The sequence below is a fragment of the Rana temporaria genome, chromosome 1, assembly GCF_905171775.1.
Source record: "Rana temporaria chromosome 1, aRanTem1.1, whole genome shotgun sequence".
In the NCBI taxonomy this organism is placed as follows: domain Eukaryota; kingdom Metazoa; phylum Chordata; class Amphibia; order Anura; family Ranidae; genus Rana; species Rana temporaria.
Window position 1 is genome coordinate 255346591 of NC_053489.1, and position 21718 is coordinate 255368308.

Sequence of the window (21718 nt, forward strand, 5' to 3'; positions counted from 1 at the left end):
TGATCAAATCATCGAAAAGATCTGCCTCTGTTCTCTGTACAGTCATATTTGCTAATGCTACGTTACTTAGACTGCTTTAGAGCTTGTAAAACATAATTTCTTAAAGTGCTCTGTTCTCTTTACAGCAACCATTAGTTCAGGTGGCCTCATGGTGCATTGGAGAATATGGAGATCTCCTACTGCATGGAGTTTGTGACGAGGAGGAACCTTTACATGTGAGACATCAGATAAGAAGAGAAGATAATATGCAATTATTTCAAAATGATATGCTAGGTTATTTAGTAAAACGGTGTAAACAGCAGTGATGAAAAACAAGGAGCTGCAATCCGCAGCTTCCTGTAAAATATCAGTTTGCCAGCGTTAGAAGAGTGAAGATTGATTCGAATTGGTTGATTTACTGTAATTTGAAAATTGCCCTTGTCTTGCTGAATAACACCCACAAAGTCTTGTGTTACATGTATACATAAGAATAGGCTTATTTATTGCTAAGCAACCTTTAAGCTAAGGAAGTTCATGCAGTTATATAGTGAATGCAGCAATACACTGCATTAGAAAACCCTCAGGCCTCGTAGACACGACCGAGTTTCTCGGCAAAAAACAGCAAGAAACTTGCTGGGAGATATTTTTTTGCCGAGGAAACCGGTCGTGTGTACATTTTCGTTGAGGAAACTGTCGAGAAACTCGACCAATCAAAAAGAGAGCAAGTTCTCTTCCTTGACGGGAATGGAGAAAATTGGCTTGTCGAGTTCCTTGACAGCCCAACAAGAAACTCGACGAGGAAAACGATGTGTTTCGCCCGTCGAGTTCCTCGGTCGTGTGTACGAGGCTTCAGATGGGAACTTGAAGCAGTATTAAAGTGGTTCTAAAGGCTGTAGTAGTCTGTGTTGATGGCGGAATCAAATACATTTATTTCTTGCAACTCGTAGAGTAGTTGTTGAGCCTCAGCCAAGTAACTCAGCCTAGGCTGAGATGATGGCATCAGTTTGCTGCAGGCAGGGGGAAAGATTTCCTCAGGCTAGGTTCACACTGCTGCGATAACATTTTGATCCTACTAACAGTGTGGTTATGTAGTGCCACTTGGATGCAACTTTGATAATAAATGCATATTCTATGGGGCCAAAATCACGCTGGAATCTCTCCAAAGTAGTACAGGAGCCTTTTGCAAAATCGCTCTGTGCTGAGTCACATTATTGTGAATTTATACCCTTGTCATGCGATTCTGTGCGACTCAATTCACATCTGAAAATGCACTAGTGTGAACCAAGCTCAGTCTGATCTCTGTTTGTGATTAGACTGCAACACTGAAATTGTGTAGCAAAACATACGGTGAGAAGCAGCAACGGGGGCTGATCTGTGTCAGACCTTTATGAACACAGCCAAGAAGAGCGCAGATACCAAGTTTTCAAAAAGTTGTCATTTCTAAAACAGCAAGTTAGTCGAGCAATTAGTTGCTTAGTCTGGACTATTTTTATTCAAACATGGTTTCTTACTAAAGCAAAAAAAAACAGGCATTGTCAGGGTGAGTACTGTACTGTGATCTCTGCGAGAGATCTGTTAGTTACATATTACTGACCATCAAAAAAAGATTTCTGATACTAGGTCAGCTTTTAATGGCCATAAAGAGTTGCATAAAAGTGCAAGCAACATAACATGATTAAACATCTACATATATAATCAAACTTATTATTATCTTCTATATTTATAAGACATGCCCTAATTCATTCAGGATGTTGTCCAGAAATCAAACCCAGAAATGAATATAGATTCATTTGCACAGGTAACAGAAGATGATGTTCTCGATGTTCTTGAAGGAGTACTACAGTCCCACATTTCCCAACCAAGTACGCGAGCGTATACACTGACTGCAATCATGAAGCTGAGCACACGCTTTCAAATTAGTGTGAAGTAGGTTATACTATTTTCTTTGTGCAAGCATGCAAGTAAGTATACATGTATATGTTTTTCAAGTAAACCTTTCACAAGGGAAATACGGGAGCTGCCATTGCTCACCTCACCACAAAGGTCAGACCGGGGCTTTAATTTCCCCATCAACACAGTCAGTGTTGATCAGCAGGTCAGGAAAGGGGGGCGCTCGCTCGTCCCCTCCCTTTCCTGCATGCTCGGACACCATTTTTTTTTTGACGGGGGGGGGGGGGGTCACCTCTGAATCCATTCTAGACCCAAGGGCCTGGGGGGGGGGCCACGCTGTTCTTTTTTAGCCGGCAATTCTTTTTTTTTACAGGGGAAGCTCGCTGACAGTTGATGACTCATCAGTTGTAAAGGATGCGTTGGCAGCCTTCCCGGCTCTCCTCCTCGCAGTAAAAACGTGTGTCCAAAAAACACTGCTATCAACACAGTCAATGTTGATAGGGGAATCCCTCCTGCTGGCTATTGTATTCTGACAGTGGGAGGTTTCTTAGCCCTCAGAATACAATGATCACTGCCAGCAGTTATAGCTGAAAAAAACAGAGGCTGGTCATTAGATGGATCGAAATTTGGCCACATTTCGATCCATCTATAGTTGGCCTTAAGCCAGTTATAGACGGTTCGAATCTGGGCTGGTTCAGCAGGAACTGCCCGAGATTCGAACAGGTTAAATGTACCCAAGTTGATCGATTTCATCAACTTTGGTACAACCAGCTTGCTGGATTTTACATGCAATTATTGCAAGCGGCTGTTATAGCCGCTAGCACTAATCACTGTGTTCTCCCGGCGGGGACAGCTTCCTCTGCCCCAAACCCTGCCCCCACATGATGGCTCGGTGGGAGGGATTCCCCTGTTAATACTCTCTGTGTTGATGGGGGAATCAAGCAAAAAGTGTTCCTGCAACCCGTTGTTGCAGGAAAGAAATTTACATTGTGTATGGCCATCCTTAGAGTGAGCCTGCCCTCATTAACATACAGTGAAAGAAGCCCAACCTCTACACCTTTAGGCTCAATTCACATCTATGCATGTTGCTTTTGAGCGTTTCAGCAGTGCTTGCCGCGTTTTTGGACACGCGTTTTTACTGTGATTTGTGTTTTTTTTTTACACTGTATATTGCTAAGGAGGAGAGCCGGGAAGCCTGTCAACGCATCCTTTACAACCGATGAGTCATCGACTGTCAGCGAGCTTCCCCGCTCAATGTAAAAAAAAAGAATTGCCGGGTAAAAAAAATATATTGAAAAAAAAAAACAGCGTGGGGCCCCCCCCCCCCCAGGTCCATACCAGGCCCTTGGGTCTAGAATGGATTCAGAGGTGACCCCCCCCACGTAAAAAAAATTAATGGTGTCCGAGCATGCAGGAAAGGGAGGGGACGAGCGAGCGCCCCCCCTTTCCTGACTTGCCGATCCACCAAAATCAGATGTATGGCAGTACATCCCCATCCGTCCATGGCGGATCGGATGAGATCTGATGAAAACAGACATGCTGTCCGTTTTCATCAGATCTCTCCATAGGAGACAGCGGCGCTACACAAGCCCCTCCCCGCTCAGTGAGCAGAGAGGGACTTGTCATCCGCCGGCTCAGCGGAGATCAGCGGAGAGATCTCCCGCTGAGCCGGCGAGAGCTGGCGGACCCCATAGCGCCGGAGTTCGCCTCGTGTGAAAGTAGCCTTAGGCACACATAAAATGCATAGATGTGAACTATACCCTTAGGAAACCATGTTAAATGGACTGTATTGTGTTTCTGCAAAACTGAAAATGCACAAAAAAATGCATAGGTGTGAACCAGGTCTTAATCCTTTGTTAGGCTGGTTTCACACCTATGCAGTTTTAGTGCTTTTTGCATTTTGCAGATTTGCACTACAGTCCATGTAACATGGTTTCCTATGGAACACGTTCTGTAGTGCAAATCTGCAATATGCAAAAAACACTGTAGCCTCGTACACACGGCCGAGGAACTCGACGTGCCAAACACATCGAGTTCCTCGGCCAGTTCAGCACTGAAGCCGCCGAGGAGCTCGGCGGGGCGAGAGCTCCCATAGAACAACGAGGAAATAGAGAACATGTTCTCTATTTCCTCGCCGAGCTCCTCGTCGGCTTCCTCGGCCGAAAGTGTACACACGACCAGTTTCCTCGGCAGAATTCAGCCAGAAACTCGGTCGGAAGCTGAATTCTGCCGAGGAAACTGGTCGTGTGTACGGGGCTTTAAGGCTCCATTCACACTAATGCGTTTTTTGATGCATTTTGCAGAAATGCAGGGACATTTTTTAACATGGTTTCCTATGGAACATGTTCACATCAATGCTTTTTTGTGCCTCTGCGTTTTTGGAAAGGGTCGGGGATTTTTTTTTTGCAAAAAGCATAGTTTTGCATGTAATAGAATTCAATGGATCCGCATCCAAAACGCAAGTACTGTGTTTTTACCGCAATTTTGCCGCGATTTGCATTTTGCGGTTTTTTTAACCTGTTTATAGCTGGTTGTTAAAGGAAATGTAAAAAAATAAAAATAGCCGGCTAAAAAAAAAAATGTATAAAAAAAACAAAGAGACACAACTCGCGGTAAATCCCGGTAAAAACAAGTTTTCGAAAAACGCAGCAAGCACCGCAAAAAAGCACTGCAAAAACGTTCAAAAGAAACATGCATAGGTGTGAATTGAGCCTAAAATTACATAGGTGTGAATCCAGCCTAAGGCTGGATTCACACCTATGCATGTTGCTTTTGAGCGTTTTTGCAGTGCTTTGTGCAGTGCTTGCTGCGTTTTTTGACACACGTTTTTACAGCGATTTTACCGCAATTTGCGTTTTGCTTTTTTTGTTTTTTTTATAATTTTATTTTTTGTGGCAATTTTCACTTTTTTACAGTAAAAAAGTACTACAGCGCTAGTGTGGTATGATTCAAAAAAGAAAAAAACACCAAAGATGACCAAATTATATTAGCTGCATACATATGTAGTGTACTAAACCAATATAAATATGATGTGATGTAATAATGCGCTGTAATCAACCCTTAAAGGGGTTGTAAAGGTAAAAAAAAAGAATCCTCACTTCCTGTTCGTCTGTCTGTAACTACACACAGTAATGCAAGGCTTTCTCCCTGGTGTGGAGAAAGCCTCTTGAGGGGGGAGGGGGCGAGCAGGAGGGTCAGGACGCTATCTACTTTGCAGATAGAGAAAGGAGTTGTGTGTTAGTGGGCGTCCTGACTCTCCTGCTTGCCCCCTCCCCCCTCAAGAGACTTTCTCCACACCAGGGAGAAAGTGTCACATTACTGTGTGTAGTTACAGACAGAAGAACAGGAAGTGAGGATTTCTCAGAAGAAATAAGGACATTTAAAGCAAAATGGAAGAATGAGGTAAGTGAAGGAGGACTGCACTAAGGTAAAGGAAGCTATTTAGGGAAAACCTTTTTTACCTTTACAACCCCTTTAATGCTGTACAGTGCACAGCGTGCATATACTGTGAACACTCCAGATAGCAAGCGCTACAATATGATAAGTGCAAACAATAAATAAAATAGATGTATTCCAAAACAATGACGTAATATAAGTGAATCAGTGCCAATAAACAATAGAGGCAACAATATGGCAATTCACAGTCCGTGGGCCGGATTCAGAAAGATGAGCGCATCTTTCTTCTGGCGTAACGTATCTACGATACGTTACGCTGCTGTATCTTTGGGCGCAAGTTCTGTATTCAGAAAGAACTTGCGCCCTTAGTTACGGTGGCGTAACGTATGTGTTGCGGCGTAAGGCCGCCTAATTCAAATGGGGATGTTGGGAGCGTGTTTTATTTAAATTTTACTTGACCCTACTGCATGCGCCGTTCGTAAAATATCCCAGTGTGCATTGCTCCAAATTACGCCGCAAGGACGTATTGGATTCGACGTGAACGTAAATGACGTACAGCCGTATTCGCGAACGACTTACGCAAACGACGTAAAAATGTCAAAACTCGGCGCGGGAACAACGGCCATACTTAACATTAGCTACGCCTCATATAGCAGGGGTAACTATACACCGAAAAAAGCCTAACGTAAACGACGTACGTTTCTGAATTGGCGTATCTAGCTCATTTGCATATTCCTCGCGTAACTATACGGAAGCTCCACCTAGCGGCCAGCGGGATTATGCAGCCTAAGATACGACGGTGTAAGACACTTACACCAGTCGGATCTTAGGGATATCTATGCGTAACTGATTCTCTGAATCAGGCGCATAGATACGACCGACCGCACTCAGAGATACAACGGCGTATCAGGAGATACGCCGTCGTATCTCGTTTCTGAATCTGGCCCCGTGCATCTAGACTAGGTCAGTGATATTAATCTCCTATGGTACGGTCACTCCTTCACAGCGCTTCCCACCACAGTCTATTGCTGACACTTGCTGGTCCAGAAAGAAGGCTCAGGAAAAAAAAGGCAAGCACAAGGCAATGCTCATAGTGTAATATGTAAAGCCAACAGGGAGAACAGGGACTACAACACTGTATTCACACTCACCAATCCCTGGACAGAAAAAACGTGCCGCCTCTGATACAGCTCAGTGTAGCGATCTCCTCATACGGATCTGTCTCCATCGATCGCGTCACTCGGCTCCTCCCCCACGCATTACGTCACTCATCACGTGACTTAATCATGGAGCAAAATCGCGGTACTTGCATTTTGGATGCGGGTCCATTGAATTCTATTACATGCAAAATGCTGCTTTTTGCGGGAAGAAAAGTCCCCGGCCCTTTCCAAAAACGCAGAGGCACAAAAAAGCATTGATGGGAACATGTTCCATAGGAAACCTTGTTAAAAAATGTCCCTGCATTTCTGCAAAATGCATCAAAAAACGAATTAGTGTGAATGGAGCCTTAGGACAGACAGTGTTTACATCTAGGTACAATTGAAGATCTGCCTGCACAGTACACATAGGGTTAATGCGTGGCAAACACAACTGCCTAGCCACCAGCTAAACAAAGAAAACTACTTAGGCTTTTTCCATGCTAGAGGGTTCAAAATAAAGCATCTAAAAGGTGAGCTGCAATTGTTAATTTTTTTGTTTAAGTTATGCTATGTGAATGAAGACATGTAACAAATATGAACTTGGTGTTGCTCCAATTTGGCTGCAAAAGTGGAAATACTCTATTGTGGTGGCAGCTTCCGTGATTCATATGATAGTGTCCTTAAAAAAAAAAAAAATACTGCACGTATATGGAACCACGGGTTTAAAAAAGATATCAATAAAGCCAGACCCCCATACCAGACTTCAACTTGCCCTTTGGAAGTCTGCCTCTCTGCAATTCTATATATGCATCTCCAGAACCTAGAGAATAATGGCCCACAAGGGACAGACACAAGCTGTTGTTCCCTGTGATCTGGGCTCAATACACAGGCAGCATACAACACATTCCAAGGTAAAGTGAGGGTATTGAAGAAGCAGATATCCTTAATGTTGAGTCTAGTATGAATAAAACATAAGACATGTAGAGATGCTATTTGTATTCACACTCGTCTTCTCTCCTGCAGCCGCATACGTCGTGTGGTGTCTATATATGGCTGCTGCCATGATGTGGAATTACAACAGAGAGCTGTAGAATACAACGCGTTGTTTAAGAAATATGATCACATGAGGTACCATTAGCAGAGCACTGGTTATTGGGAGACACTGTCTGGATTGGAACATACTGTAAATGACTAGCTCTAAACACATATTTTTGGTGATATCCTTAAAATTGTGCTACCCTCTGCTACTTTTATAGATTTTGTGTTTGTGAATATAAAGGAAAGAAGAAACAATTAGACAGACACTAGGTCAGCTATGGTGTATGGATTGTAACAGGAATTCATGACAAAAGATAGGCTTGTATCATTTTCAGAGCCTGTGATTTTTTGGTAAAAGATAATACAAGTTTTGTGTGTGTGTTGGATATAATCCTCACGAGTCACAACCAACCTGTAAAGCTCAACTCCAGGCAGATACTATTAGCTGGATTCAGGTAGGGCGGCTCACTTTTGAGGCGGCGTAGCGTATAGCATATACGATACGCCGCCGTAAGTCAGAGAGGCAAGTGCTGTATTCACAAAGCACTTGCCTCCTAAGTTACGGCGGCGTAGCGTAAATGATCCGGCGTAAGCGCGCCTAATTCAAATGAGGATGAGGGGGGCGTGTTTTATGTAAATTACTCGTGACCCAACGTGATTGACGTTTTTTACGAACGGCGCATGCGCCGTCCGTGGACATATCCCAGTGTGCATTGCTCCAAAGTACGCCGTTCCGACGTGAACGTAAATTACGTCCAGCCCGATTCGCGTACGACTTACGCAAACGACGTAAAAAGATAGGCCTGTTCCGACATCCATACCTTGCATGGGCTTCGCCACCTAGGGAGCAGCTTTATCTTTACGCCGGCGTATCTCTAACGTAAATGGCGTAACTAATTGTGACGGGCGCACGTACGTTTCTGAATCGGTGTATCTAGTCATTTGCATATTCTACGCCGAACTCAACGGAAGCGCCACCTAGCGGCCAGCGTAGATATGCACCCTAAGATAGGACGGCGTAGGAGACTTACGCCGATTGTATCTTAGCCTAATTTAAGCGTATCTGGTTTCCAAAATACGCTTCAATTTACGACGGCGCAGATTCAGAGTTACGACGGCGTATCTACTGATACGCCGGCGTAAACCTATCTGAATCTAGCTTAATATAAATACACTTTTCATTCATTAATACTTCATCAAAATGTTTAATTTTTTTATTGCAAGCAGTGTAAAAACTTGACTTTGACATGGCGTTAGAATCTTGCAGTCTTTGTATAGCAAAGCTCAGACTGAGTTTGAGGGAAGCAGCACAAAGAGCCTTTTGAGTGTTCTGCAGTTCAAGCAGCAAGCTGAAAGGAGGAGAGAGTAAAGCCGGCCATAGACAATTCGAATCTCAGCCAGTTCTGCAGGAACCAGCCGAGATCTGAACCATGTATGGGCAGGCTGAATGTACCAAGTTAATCGATCAATCGACTTGGGTGCAACCAGTTGCTGGATTTTACATACGATTGGCGCTAGCGGCTGCTATAGCGGCTAGCAGTAATCACTGTGTTCTCATGGTGGAGATGGTTTCCCCTGTCCCCCTGCTGTGAGAACACAATTGCTCAGTGTGAGGGATTCCCCTGTCAGCACTGTCTGTATTGATGGGGAAATCAATTCAATTCAAATCAAATTTGTTTCCTGCAACCCGTTGTTGTAGCAAAGAAATTTGCACCGTCTATGGCCGGCCTTGAGTTCAGCTCGACAATCGGCTGCTTCTCATTTCACTCTCCGGTCAAAAAGTTAGAGGGGTACAAGACCTGTTGGCAGGGCCGCCATCAGGAATTACACAGCTTTAGGCACGGGCCCCCTGGAGCAGAGAACTGGAGGGGGGTGCTGCCGCCTGAAATTGAGAAGCGGGGGGGGGGGGGCCTTTACAAAAAAAATAAGAAATAAAAAAATATAGATATATAATATAATAAAAAGGGGGTTGCCATCTGGGGCCCTGGGGACCTCTGGGCCTTTTAATAATATATATATATATACAAATAATTTTTTTAAAGAAATTACAAAAAAGGGAGGTTGCCATCCGGGACCTCTGGGCCCTTTAATAATAAAAAAAACCTCTGGGTCCTTTAATAAAAAAAAATATATATATATATATATATATATATATATATATATATATATATATATATATATATATATATATATATATATATATATATATATATATATAATAAAGTAAACATTTATAAAAAAAAAAAAAATTGGCCCTTTAATAAAAATTTAAATATATTAAAAAAATATATATTTTTTATAAAAAATAAATAAATAAAAGGGGGCGTTGCCATCCGGGGCCCTGGGGGCCTCCGGGCCCCTGGGGACCTCCGGACCTCTAAAAAAAAATAATTGTCCCTTTAATAAAAAATAAAAATATATTAAAAAATATATATATTAAAAAAAAAAAAAAAAAAGGGGGTTGCCATCTGGGCCCCTGGGGACCTCCGGGCCCCTTACAGGTGTACTGCCTGTACCCCCTGATGGCGTTGGTGTTATTCAACTGCAGAAAAATCTACCCTGCCTGACATGGCAGTGTAAATCTCAGGAATGGATGGGCAGAAATGCAAATCAGCTGCTTCTATATATTTATTTAATTTGCGTATATTGCTGCCTGGAATTCAACTTTAGGTTAAACCTTCTCAGTTGATGCTTTGCCAGAAATTACACATTAACATTCACTGGTGAAGCTTCTGTGGGCAAGTGTTACGGTTGATAGACCGTTTTACGTCTCCCCAGTGGAAGCCAAAAGAGCCAATAAATAGGCAGCAAGCTGTATAGAGGGACCGATATGGCTATACCCCCTGCCCTGTTAGCACTACAGCCATTCAATCAGTGCTCTACCGCTGCATATTTCTGGGATCTTTTTATTTAGCTCTGGGGAGCAGTAAATGGTCTGTAAACATCAAAGGTCTGTTTACACTAGTATTCTGATTTAAGGGAACCTATTCAAATGAATAGAATGGCAATGCACAGAAAAATGGCCCTGCTGCATTTTTTTCAGGATGCAGCACACCACAGTGCAAGTGTGGTGTTGGCAAGGTGGGTCAAAGTGCCATTGGGGATTTACTGACGGTAAATAGACTGTGCACTTTGCAAGTTCAGTTACACGCTGCAAGTACAATTGCTCAAGAACTTAGTAAACGAGGAGAAGCTCTGCTGATTTCCATCATACAATCATGTGCAAGCAAAAATGCAGTTTTTTTTTCTTTTCCTTGCATGCAATTGGGTATTCTTTGCAAAGTGAACCTTCAACTCATTTTCTAAGCTCTGGGGCAACTGCATTTGTAAATCAACCTCATCACACATTCTTGCACTGTATCAGTGTGCATCTTACCCAAGACATGCCCCCATACGCTTTTGCCATACTAGTGAATGCTTATGTGTATTTTCTGGTAAAGTTCCAATAGCTATTTAAAGGGTTACTTCACCCTTACCAAAAAACTGCCTATGCAGATAAAGGGCCTCTGTAGATAAAAAATATATATATATATATATATATATATATATATATATATATAAAAGTGCAGCTTTGATCAAGGTTGAATATTGCCTTTGCTCACTGGAAAACTTCTAGGGGGTTGTTATGAGAAGCCCAACCGTTACTGTTCACCCTTAGTATCACAGGAGTGAGCTCTCAAATGCTGAGCTCAGAGGTGCTGTATCAGGGGAGGGAAAACGCTTTTAAAGAGGGTGTGAATCAGAGAAAGAGTCCCCTCTTGTGATGCTGAAGGTGAACAGTAACAGCTAGGCTTCTCTTAACAATGTCTTATGCCCGGCCAAACTCACATGGAATTCCATCGGAGTAAAATAGAACATGATCTCTATCTAAACTCCGATGGAATTCATCGGAATTTCTCCGATGGGGCATACACACGGTCAAAATTTCCGATGGAAAAAGTCAGTCGGACTTTTTCCATCGGAAATTCCGATCGTGTGTACGGGGCTTTCGAAGTTTTCCAGTCAGGCTTCATGAGGTAGGTAGATGGCCTTCACCCATAGAAGGAGCAATTATTTTGTTTTGGACATAGCTGCCCAGCTTGTTTTCATCTATAGACACTCCTTACCTGCATAGGCAGTTTTTTTGTAAAGGTGAACTAACTATTTGCGTGATACCTCTTATTACAGAAGGTGTACCATGTCTTTAAGGTTTGTCACTAGTGCTTTACTGAGACAGCCCCTCTGGGGTGTTCTTTACAACCTTTTAACCCCGCCCCCAACACATTTGCTAAATGATTTTTATTTTAGCGGAAACCTTTTATTAAATCCATGTTCAGCGCTATACAGAGCTTTTTTTCTCAGAAAATAGGTGCAGGAACTCAACCACGACCCGTTCAGATTTCACAAACAGTAGAAGGGTCTTAAAGGGGCATTAAATACCAGGATTGCATTACATACAGAGTGCAGAGTTCAGGGGGTTACACACAGAGTGCAGAGCTGTCACTTGTAAACACAGAAACCAGACTTCTGTGTTTACAAGTGATTGTGGTGAGCAGGCACCAAAGGGTCTGAGCCAAAGGTGGTGGAACCGAGTTCCCCCAAGTTCCCCCTGAAAAAAAGCCCTGGCGCTATATAATTGTTATATTACTAGTGTTTTCAACTCATGTAAGGGCTGATCCATTGTAAAGCTGATTTTTATTCTTTCCTGGTCAGGGGTGCTATCCTGGAGAAGATGCCATTACCAGAAAAGTCTAATACAGGGATTGGTGAAAGTATTATTGCTGAAAATAAAGACATAGTTGAGAATCCTCCAGAAAATAATCTATCCTCCAACGGACCAGCAAGTCATGTAAGTAGATTTGGTGTGTGAAGAACTGGGACAGTATAGCTCTGAACAACTACAAAGAAATTCTTTCTTCAGTATGAAATGACATCTTGTATTTTCCCATATATTAAATGCATACAATTCTCAGCTTTTAGCAAACAGTTTTGCAGAATATTGTAGACAATAAAAACGCTAGAAGAAGGAATCTTTTTTTTTTTTTACAGGTATTTTAGCTCTTTCCAATGAGATTTGAAGATGAGGCCTCGTACACACGACCGTTTTCCTCTACAGAATCCATCAAGAAACTTGGTGGCAGAGCTTTTTTGCCGAGGAAAACGGTTGTGTGTATGTTTTTTGTCGAGAAAACTGTCGTGAAACTTGACGAGAAAAAAAGAAAACAAGTTCTCTTTTTCATCGTCGGGAGTCTCAATTTCCTCGTCGTGCTGGTTTACGACGAGAAACACGTTCGTGTGTATGCTTAGAAACCTGCGCATGCTCAGAATAAAGTATGAGATGGGAGCGTGCCTTTGGTAAATGTAGGGTTTGTAATGGAGATAGCACATTCGTCGCGCTGTAACAGACTGAGAAGCGCAAATCGTCTCTTACCAAACTTTTACTAACACGCAGTAACATGAGATTAGCAAAAGCAGCCCCAAGGGTGGCGCCAGTGGAATCAAACTTCCCCTTTATAGTGCCGTTGTACGTGTTGTACGTCACCGTGTTTGAGAACAACGAGATTTTGTCTTGACAGTGTCTACGCAAAGAAAGCTTGACAAGATTCTCGACAAGCCTAACAAGGAACTCGTTGAGGAAAACGATTTTTTCTTTTACGACAAGCTTCTTGGTCATGTGTACGAGGCCTGAGGCCTCGTACACACGACCGAGTTTCTCGGCAAAAACCAGCAAGAAACTTGCTGGGAGATATTTTTTTGCAGAGGAAACCGGTCATGTGTACATTTTCGTCGAGGAAACTGTCGAGATAAACTCGACGAGCCAAAAAGAGAGCAAGTTCTCTATTTCCTTGACGGGAATGGAGAAACTTGCCTTGTCGAGTTCCTCGACAGCCTGACAAGGAACTCGACGAGGAAAACTATGTGTTTCGCCCGTCGAGTTTCTCGGTCGTGTGTACGAGGCTTTACAGTCACATGGACAATAAAAATCCTTATCCTTATGTCAAAACTTTGTGTATTGAGCCTCATGTGTCAGTCAATCTAATGCATCCTGTAATGCCGATATGATTCAACCAGTAGAAGTGGGGAAATTTAAATTATGTCATGTAGTATACCACACACATTAAGACAGTTGGAGATTAGTTCATGCAGGTCTCATTGATCCAAAACTCTGCTATTGGGCAGGTGACAATGGGGGACAAAGGCAAAGGAAAGTTGGGTACAGACCACAGAGTGTACTTTGTGTTGCACAATAAAATATAGGTCTCCTATTATTTAAAAAAAAACAAAAAACTTTAAGACCTGACAGTTGTTACTGTTAAGTAGGAAATCTTTGAAAAAAAAAAAAATACAATTTAATCATAGAGAGTAAAAACCAGTAGTTCAGGTGTATAAAATGCTGATTTATTGTTATTTTACAGGTTACTGATCTCTTAGGATTGTTGGAAAACAGCACAGAAAATCTGCTGACACCTGCAATTGTGGCAACATCAACTGTAAACCAAAATGATTCTAGTGGGGGCAGCTTGTTGGATCTCCTGGATGAAACCCCAACCCCAACCCCAGGTATTTACAGAAGTTTGTACCTACTAGACCAGCCTTTGTCAGCCTGTTTACTTCAGAGGAAGCCTTGAAATAATTTTCAGGGTTTAGGGAATGCTTGATAACATTAAATATAGGAGTCGGAGGGTAAATGCCCCTTATATTGGTGGTCAGGGAACAATGGCTTCCTTGTGGTTAGAATGCTATCCTTACAGACAGCTAATAAGATCATTGATGTCATGCCACTGGCTCTGCCAAGTGGCGTTGGACCCAAAACTATGAGAACACCTCTAGATGGAAGGTCAATCAGTCACAATTCATGGAACCGCTAGCAACCTCTGGTTGAAACTGGCTGCTCTAAAAACGTACTAGATCACAAAACTGTATAACCTTGTCAATTACAAATATTTTTCAAGGACAGTGCGCTGCTGGCACTTACATCGAACTGTGAGGACTGTAGTCCCCTGGAGGCAGCCCGTGTTTAGGAAGAACTTTGTGGGACTACAAGTCCCAGGAGAACAATACCAGAGATAGGAAGAAAAGGATTGCAAAGGTCAGTTTTTTTATGTGGCAGGTGAGGGGAAGTGGGCTCTGTGGAGCCCATTTCTGATGCTGCTGAGTGCTGGTGTGGTACCATGCTGCAGGAACGGGGCTGCACTGCTGCATCTATCCAGAGGCTGCCATTGCCAGAGGGACTGTGTTCTGGAATGGTGGGCATCAGTGATCTGCAGGAGAGGACTTCTGCACCTGAAACATCTGTAACTTCACCCAGGATTGCTGCAACAGTGATCAGAGCTGCTACCACCTCTTAGACCACCGGTATCTTAATCATGCATCCAGTGTTTCAGACACCCAGGAGAGGGAGGAGACCCTCAGGGACCTGTGTGAACATAACTTCTCTTTTCATTATAATGATACAAATTCTGTTTAAAAGTGCCACAAGGGATGTACCACTGGCCAGTGGGAGGGAATAAGATGGGAAAGTGACTTTTTGCCCGGATTGTGTGTCAGGGCCTACAGGGTGTGGACTTAGGCTAGGTTCACATCTATGTGGGTGGTTCCCACTGCTGGATCGCACCTATTCCCGCAGCCGCAAACACCCGTACAGAAAACCGCAGGAGATGTGTGTGGGTGCCATTAATCTCAATGGCACCCCGCATACACTGAAAATTGCTCTTGCGAAACACACTGCATTTGCAGTTCCTGTGTGGGCTTCAATTCCAGAAATGGTACAGAGAGCTTTTACCTGCATTTCAAGAGGCAAAAAGGGCTGCTTTGGCCATGCAAAACATGCGTAAACCTAGCCTTAGTCCCTTTGCGCCCGATTTCAGGTATCCTGTTAAATTAGGTTTGATAATATCTTGTTTGTGAATTGTTATTGCAACTTATTTTTGCTATTGTTTACAGCTATCGTTACTGTTATTTACTCTGCTGGATGTGCCATCCAAATAAACACCTTTTCCTCAAGGCTTGGTGTGTCAGTTGGTACGGTATTGCTTGAAGGGTCATTAGGAACCAGGGAATCCAATCATCCAGGGGCTCATTTAGAGGTAGCGCTACATTGGGCCTCAATTTTTCTCTAAATTTAGATTAAGCAACACCCCTTGCTATTCAGCTGTTAAATGCTAAAGCCTTTATTGCCCACTTACATTTAATAACCGCAGGAATGGGGGTATAAGAGGTAGAGCTCACTTTTGACTCTAAAGCCAACCATACAAGGATTGAAATGTGGCCAGTTGAGCAGGGGCCAGCCAAATTTAGATTCAGGTATGGGCACCCTGGTTGTACAGTAAGTTGATCTACCAGCTGTCTGTTTTTTTCCAATGGATCAGTGCCAGCGGTTATAGCTGGCAGGAATGATCATTCTATTCTGATGACAGGGAAGGCTCCCTGCCTTCAGCATATAATAGCACAGCGAATGTTTGGATGGGGGGAATCGGATCATTTTTCATTCAATTTGAATGTAAGGGCTACAAAAGAGAGGTAGAGTCCAACTTCCTATTCTGAAAAACTCAAACAGGTATGACTCCTGCCGTCTCTGAAACCAATCAAATACACAAGTGACACGGGTACACAGACAGCAATTACATTTAACTGAGGGTCTGACCCCAGCTCTATCCCAAATAAGAAAAAAAAATAATTTAGCTGCGATTTGGTCTTAAAGAGTATTAAAACTGAAATACGATTCCAGGAAGTTCAGTTGTGTACCCGGTTAAGCCTTAGGCCCCATACACACGATAGAATCCATCCGCTGAAAAATCCCAGCGAATGGGTTTCAGCGGATAGATCCTATGGTGTGTACACTCCAGCGGATCTGTTTCCGCGGATATTTCTCCCCTGGGATGGATTCCAGCAGATCGAATATTCGCTGACATGCTAAACAAATCTATCTGCTGGAATCCATCCCAACAGATGGATCCGCTCGTCTGTATAGACTCACCGGATCCATCCGTCCGAAGGGATCCCCCGCATGCGTCGTAATGATTCGACGCATGCGTGGAATTCCTTATATGACAGCGTCGCGCACGTCGCCGCGTAATAATCGCGGCGACGGCGCGACACGTCATCGCCAGAGGATTTTGGCGCGGATTTCAATGCGATGGTGAGTACACTCCATCGCAGAGAAATCCGCTGAAATCCTCGAGAGGATTTATCCGCGGAAACGGTCCGCTGGACCGTATTCGCGGATAAATCCTCTCGTGTGTATGGGGCCTTACAATTTCCAGGGTCAACTAACTGCTGAATGGACAAAGCTAGTGTTGTAAATTCATTGTCCAGTCAGCAGGCTGAAGAACAAGTGATTTGCATTGCTCAATCTGGATAGATGGGTCACCTGCCCATGTGTGAAAGTGATGTACAGTATTATTAAAAGGACCTCAATTCTAAATGTTTTGATACATCAGATCAATTCCACATGTTTCAAATGTGTGTTTCTTTTTACTTGGAGTTACACTGTCACTCTAATTATATGCACTTTACAGCACCTCTGCCTTCAATCGAGGTATATAATAATGGAAGCCTCCAAGTGGAATTTTCATTCCTGCGCCCATCAGCTAGTCCTTCCCTTCTAATCATCAACTCGCGTGCCATCAACAACTCTTCTACCAACATTACTGACTTCCTGTTACAGGCAGCAGTGCCCAAGGTATGTTTGAATCAGTTTTACTGGATGTTTTTTGTGGGCATATTGGAACAGCTCCCAACTTCAATGTGAATATAATGGTTTGTACCTAATAGAGATTAAGTGCAACCTATGTGTGTGTCTTTTCCTTCACTTTTAATAAAAATACACCTTATAGAAACATATCTATATAATTAAGGATCTGTTCACTCAAAGGTCCTACTCCAAAAAACCAAGCTATTGGGACACAAGGGGGGGGGGGGGGGCGATTTACTAAAACTGGTGCACACAGAATGTGGTGCAGCTGTGCATAGTAACCAATCAGTTTCTGGGTTTTAGCCCGCGTTCACATTGAACATGGCTTTCAAAGCTGCATTTCAGTCCGACTTCAGGGGCGACTTGAAAGGCATCTGTGCGGGTTCCTGCACAGATATCTATTGAAATCGCCCCCGAAGTCGCCAATAGTAGTGCAGGAACTACTTTTGGAAATTGGTGCGGTGCCGCAAATTGGGCATTGCATCGATTGGGATGATCCTATTGCCGGCAATAGGCTCTGATTTGACTAGCAAATTGACCTGTCAAATCGTGTCAATGTGAATGGGGGCTCATTGTTAGAGCCTAATTGAAGTTGAAGTTAGAAGCTGATTGGCTACCATGCACAGCTGCACCAGATACTAAGTGCACCAGTTTCAGTAAGTCTCCCCAGTATCTTCATTAAGAAACAGTAATCTCTGTAAAGTAAGTGTTTTTGCATTTTTCCTCTTACCTTCCTTCCTGATCAGCACATTATGGGCTAGATTCAGAAAGATCAGCGGATCTTTAGATCCGCAAATTCTATCTGTTTTAAGATACGCTGCCGCAAGTTTTAGAGGCAAGTGGGTAATTCACAAACCACTTACCTCCAAACTTGCGGCGGCGGATCGTAAATCTCCCGGCGGAATTCAAATTCCGCGGCTAGGGGGAGTGTACTATTTAAATCAGGCGCGTCCCCGCGCCGATTTAAACGAGCATGCGCAGCCAGAGAATTTTCCCGGCGTGCATTGCTCCCACTGACGTCGCTAGGACGTCAGTGGTTTTGACGCTTACGTTAATGACGTTCATCCGTATTACAGAACGATTTACGCAAACGACGTAAAAAAATTCAAAATCGACGCGGGAACGACGGCTATACCTAACATTGGCTGCGCCTCATAGAAGCAGGGGTAAGTATACGCCGGGAAAGCCGCTACGGAAACGTCGTAACAACACTGCGTCGGGTCCGCGTACGTTTGTGAATTTGTGTATCTCGCTGATTTACATATTATTCAGCGTAAATCAGCGGGAACGCCCCCCGCGCCATTTTTAAATTACAAATAAGATCCGACGGTGTAACACAGTTACACCTGTCGGATCTTAGTCATATCTATGCGTAACTGATTCTATGAATCAGACGCATAGATACGACCAGTGTAAGTCAGAGATACGGCGGTGTATCAGGAGATACACCGTCGTATCTCTTTGGGAATCTGGCCCTGTATCAATAAATTTAAGTTACAATATACAATGGATTCTTAAAAGTTTGGATTAGAAATGAAATTTACATTTGTGATATATAAATAATAATAAATAATATTTGGAAAGCGATATTGGCATCTCTCATATTTTGGGTATAGTATTACTGCTTTTGCCACGTCTGAAACTGTTACGTGAATTATTGCATAGCTGTCGAAGAATACTAAAAAATGGTGGGCATTAGGATAACTTTACACAAGATCAATTTTAATTCTGTTATTAGGACTTCATATTATAGCTGAACTACAGACGGCTATAAAAACCCAAATTAATGCAGCTCTGTATTCATTAGTACATCATTAAATGTATTTTGAATATGCACCTGAAATCGACTTAAGGGTTGATTAACTAAAGGCAAATAGACTGTGCACTTTGCAAAGTGCAGTTCCTCCATCATCCGATCATGTGCAAGTTTTTTTTAATTCCCCTTGCACGTGTTTGGGTATTCTTTGCAAAGTGAAGCTTTACCTCATTTACTAAGCTCTGGAGCAACACTTTGCAAAGTGCACAGCCTATTTGCTTTTAGTAAATGAACCCCTAAATATCAGCTTTGAGTTCTCAGCACAGTAGAGATTAGACAGGGAGAGGGAGAAGCAGCACAAGAAGTCAGTTAGTTAAGCTGCCTGTGCTAACATGACTTCTCATTTCACTGTCCTGTCACAGACCGGGGAGGAATAAGATATGTAAGTGTTACTTAACTACTAGCCGACCAGCCGCCGTCATTTTACGCTAGCTATACGTCGGCTCTCGCTCAGGCCACTAGGGGCCCCCGACTCCCGTGCGCGTGCCCGGCAGGCCCGATCGCCGCCGGGCACACGCGATCGCTCGTTACAGAGCGGGGACCGGGAGCTGTGTGTGTAAACACACAGCTCCCGGTCCTGTCAGGGAGAAAAATGCTGATCTTCTGTTTATACAATGTATGAACAGAAGATCAGTCATTTCCCCTAGTGAGGCCACCCCCCCCTACAGTTAGAACACACCCAGGGAACATACTTAACCCCTTCCCCGCCCCTTAGTGTTAACCCCTTCACTGTCAGTGGCATTTTTATAGTAATCCAATGCTTTTTTATAACACTGATCGCTATAAAAATGGCAATGGTCCCAAAAATGTGTCAAAAGTGTCCGCCATAATGTCGCAGTACCGGAAAAAAATCGCTGATCGGCGCCATTACTAGTAAAAAAAAAAATGTATAAAAATTCCAAAAATACCCCCTATTTTGTAGACACTATAACTTTTGCGCAAACCAATCAATAAACGCTTATTGCGATTTTTTTTTTACAAAAAATATGTAGAAGAATACGTATCGGCCTAAACTGAGGAAAAAAAATGTTTTTTTTTTATAGATTTTCGGGGGATATTTATTATAGCAAAAAGTAAACAATATTCATTTTTTTCAAAATCGTCGCTCTATTTTTGTTTATAGCGCAAAAACTAAAAACCGCAGAGGTGATCAAATACCACCAAAAGAAAGCTCTATTTGTGGGGAAAAAAGGGCGCCAATTTTGTTTGGGAGCCACGTCGCACGTCCGCGCAATTGTCAGTTAAAGCGGTGCAGTGCCGAATCGCAAAAGGTGCTCTGGTCTGGGGGTTAAGTGGTTAACTGCAGCACAGAAAGATAGTGCTTCTTTCCCTGCCAGAAAGGGCTCTGTATTGTGCAAAACTGTGTAAATCTCAGGACTGGATGAACACACATACAGATTCTTTGGCAGGTAAAATAGCTCCTATACATTTCATTTGTGTATTTAGCTGTTTGGCTGGAGTTCACCTTTAAAATAATATATCTACTATGGTAAAATAAAAGAAACTTCGAAGTTTTGTTATAGTACCAACCAAAGATCCTGTGATTTTATATGAACATGCACCTAATTTGTGATCTTTAATTATTTTCTAAATTGCTGTCAACAATGTATTCAATTTTTTTTCTTTTTGTGTTACAGAGTGTTCAGCTCCAGCTTCAAGCTCCCAGTGGTAATTTACTTGCAGCTTTTGGTGAAGGATCAGTTACACAGTCCATTCGTTTATTGAACCCCCAAAAGGTACATATCACATTCCTATGACTTGGGATGAGTGCCAATAAAACCACACATATACTGAACATGAATCGTATGTTTAAAAGTATATAATACTGAGTAAATGTTCAAATATGTATTTAATCATGTAAAACCCTGATTTTTATAGATTAAAAAATAACTATTTTGAATAATGATTTGCGCACTAAAATTAGTATGCCTCGCTCAGCTCTCTTTATCATTTCATTTTTTTTATTTTTTTCTCTTCAGGTTCCTATCCGAATGCGCCTGCGTTTGTCATTTACACACAATGGAAATCCAATGCTGGAAGTATGCGAAGTCAACAACTTTCCTGAAGGGACGTGGCAGTAACTTAAAGCACAATGGGATTTTTTGGGTTAAAAAGAAAAAGACACTTAGATGAAGGTGACAGCAATGTCAAAGAATGTTTTGCTAAAAGAACAAATTAGTGTGCTGCATTTTCAGATTTGGTAGAACTAAATATATATTTATTTTGGGTGTGACACACAGCCAGAAGCACATTCAATATCTCACACTGAGCAGCCCTGATCTGGGAATGTGTTCAAGCTTGGGTACTTGTAATAAAATGTTATTGTTTTCCTAGCTTCCAGTAGGTGGGATTTTTTTTAACAGTCTGAAAAAATGTAATTCTTGGATTTTATTCACAGATTGCAATCTCAAAATGTCCTGCAGGTGGCGATGTTTTGCCTTGACTTTTTTTTTTTTTTTATCCCTGCCTTCTCCAGTCCTGCTTCATTTCAAGCCCATCTTCTGTACTAAGGCACCTAAAATATGTATTATACCTGCAATATGCAAAAAGAAGAAATCGCTTTAATATTGCACACAGAAAACTATGCAGCTCTGGTTAACCCTTCCTTTGCCGTAACAGGTTTTCCTAATTCCCCTTAGGCTGTTTGTGTTAATTAGGATTTGTGAGTATAATGAATTCTCCGGCTAATTAATGCTGTGTGGTGATGATGAGGGGGTTGCTAGAAATTGTGTGTAAGGAGGGAGCAGAGAGCGGTGATGGGGGGTTCATGTGAGTGGCACCGAGCCA

At 42.6% G+C, this 21718-nt stretch overlaps 1 protein-coding gene across 6 annotated transcripts in view; it reads left to right on the top strand.

Annotated features, from left to right (window-relative positions):
• The window catches only part of AP1G2 (adaptor related protein complex 1 subunit gamma 2), a 47581-nt gene extending 26315 nt beyond the window's left edge, over window positions 1–21266 (top strand). For 3 of the 6 annotated variants that reach the window (XM_040354413.1, XM_040354419.1, XM_040354410.1), the window contains exons 15-22: window positions 126–215; window positions 1778–1905; window positions 7428–7532; window positions 12135–12270; window positions 13838–13982; window positions 16940–17103; window positions 20569–20667; window positions 20911–21266. In XM_040354413.1, the coding sequence (XP_040210347.1) occupies window positions 126–215; window positions 1778–1905; window positions 7428–7532; window positions 12135–12270; window positions 13838–13982; window positions 16940–17103; window positions 20569–20667; window positions 20911–21012 (969 nt within the window). In that variant the 3' untranslated portion in view covers window positions 21013–21266. Of the gene's footprint in view, window positions 1–125; window positions 216–1777; window positions 1906–7427; window positions 7533–12134; window positions 12271–13837; window positions 13983–14374; window positions 14508–16936; window positions 17104–20568; window positions 20668–20910 lie in introns of those variants that run through there. The other 3 variants (XM_040354424.1, XM_040354432.1, XM_040354438.1) reach the window with 3 other exon arrangements.
• The last annotated feature ends 452 nt before the right edge of the window (window positions 21267–21718 follow it).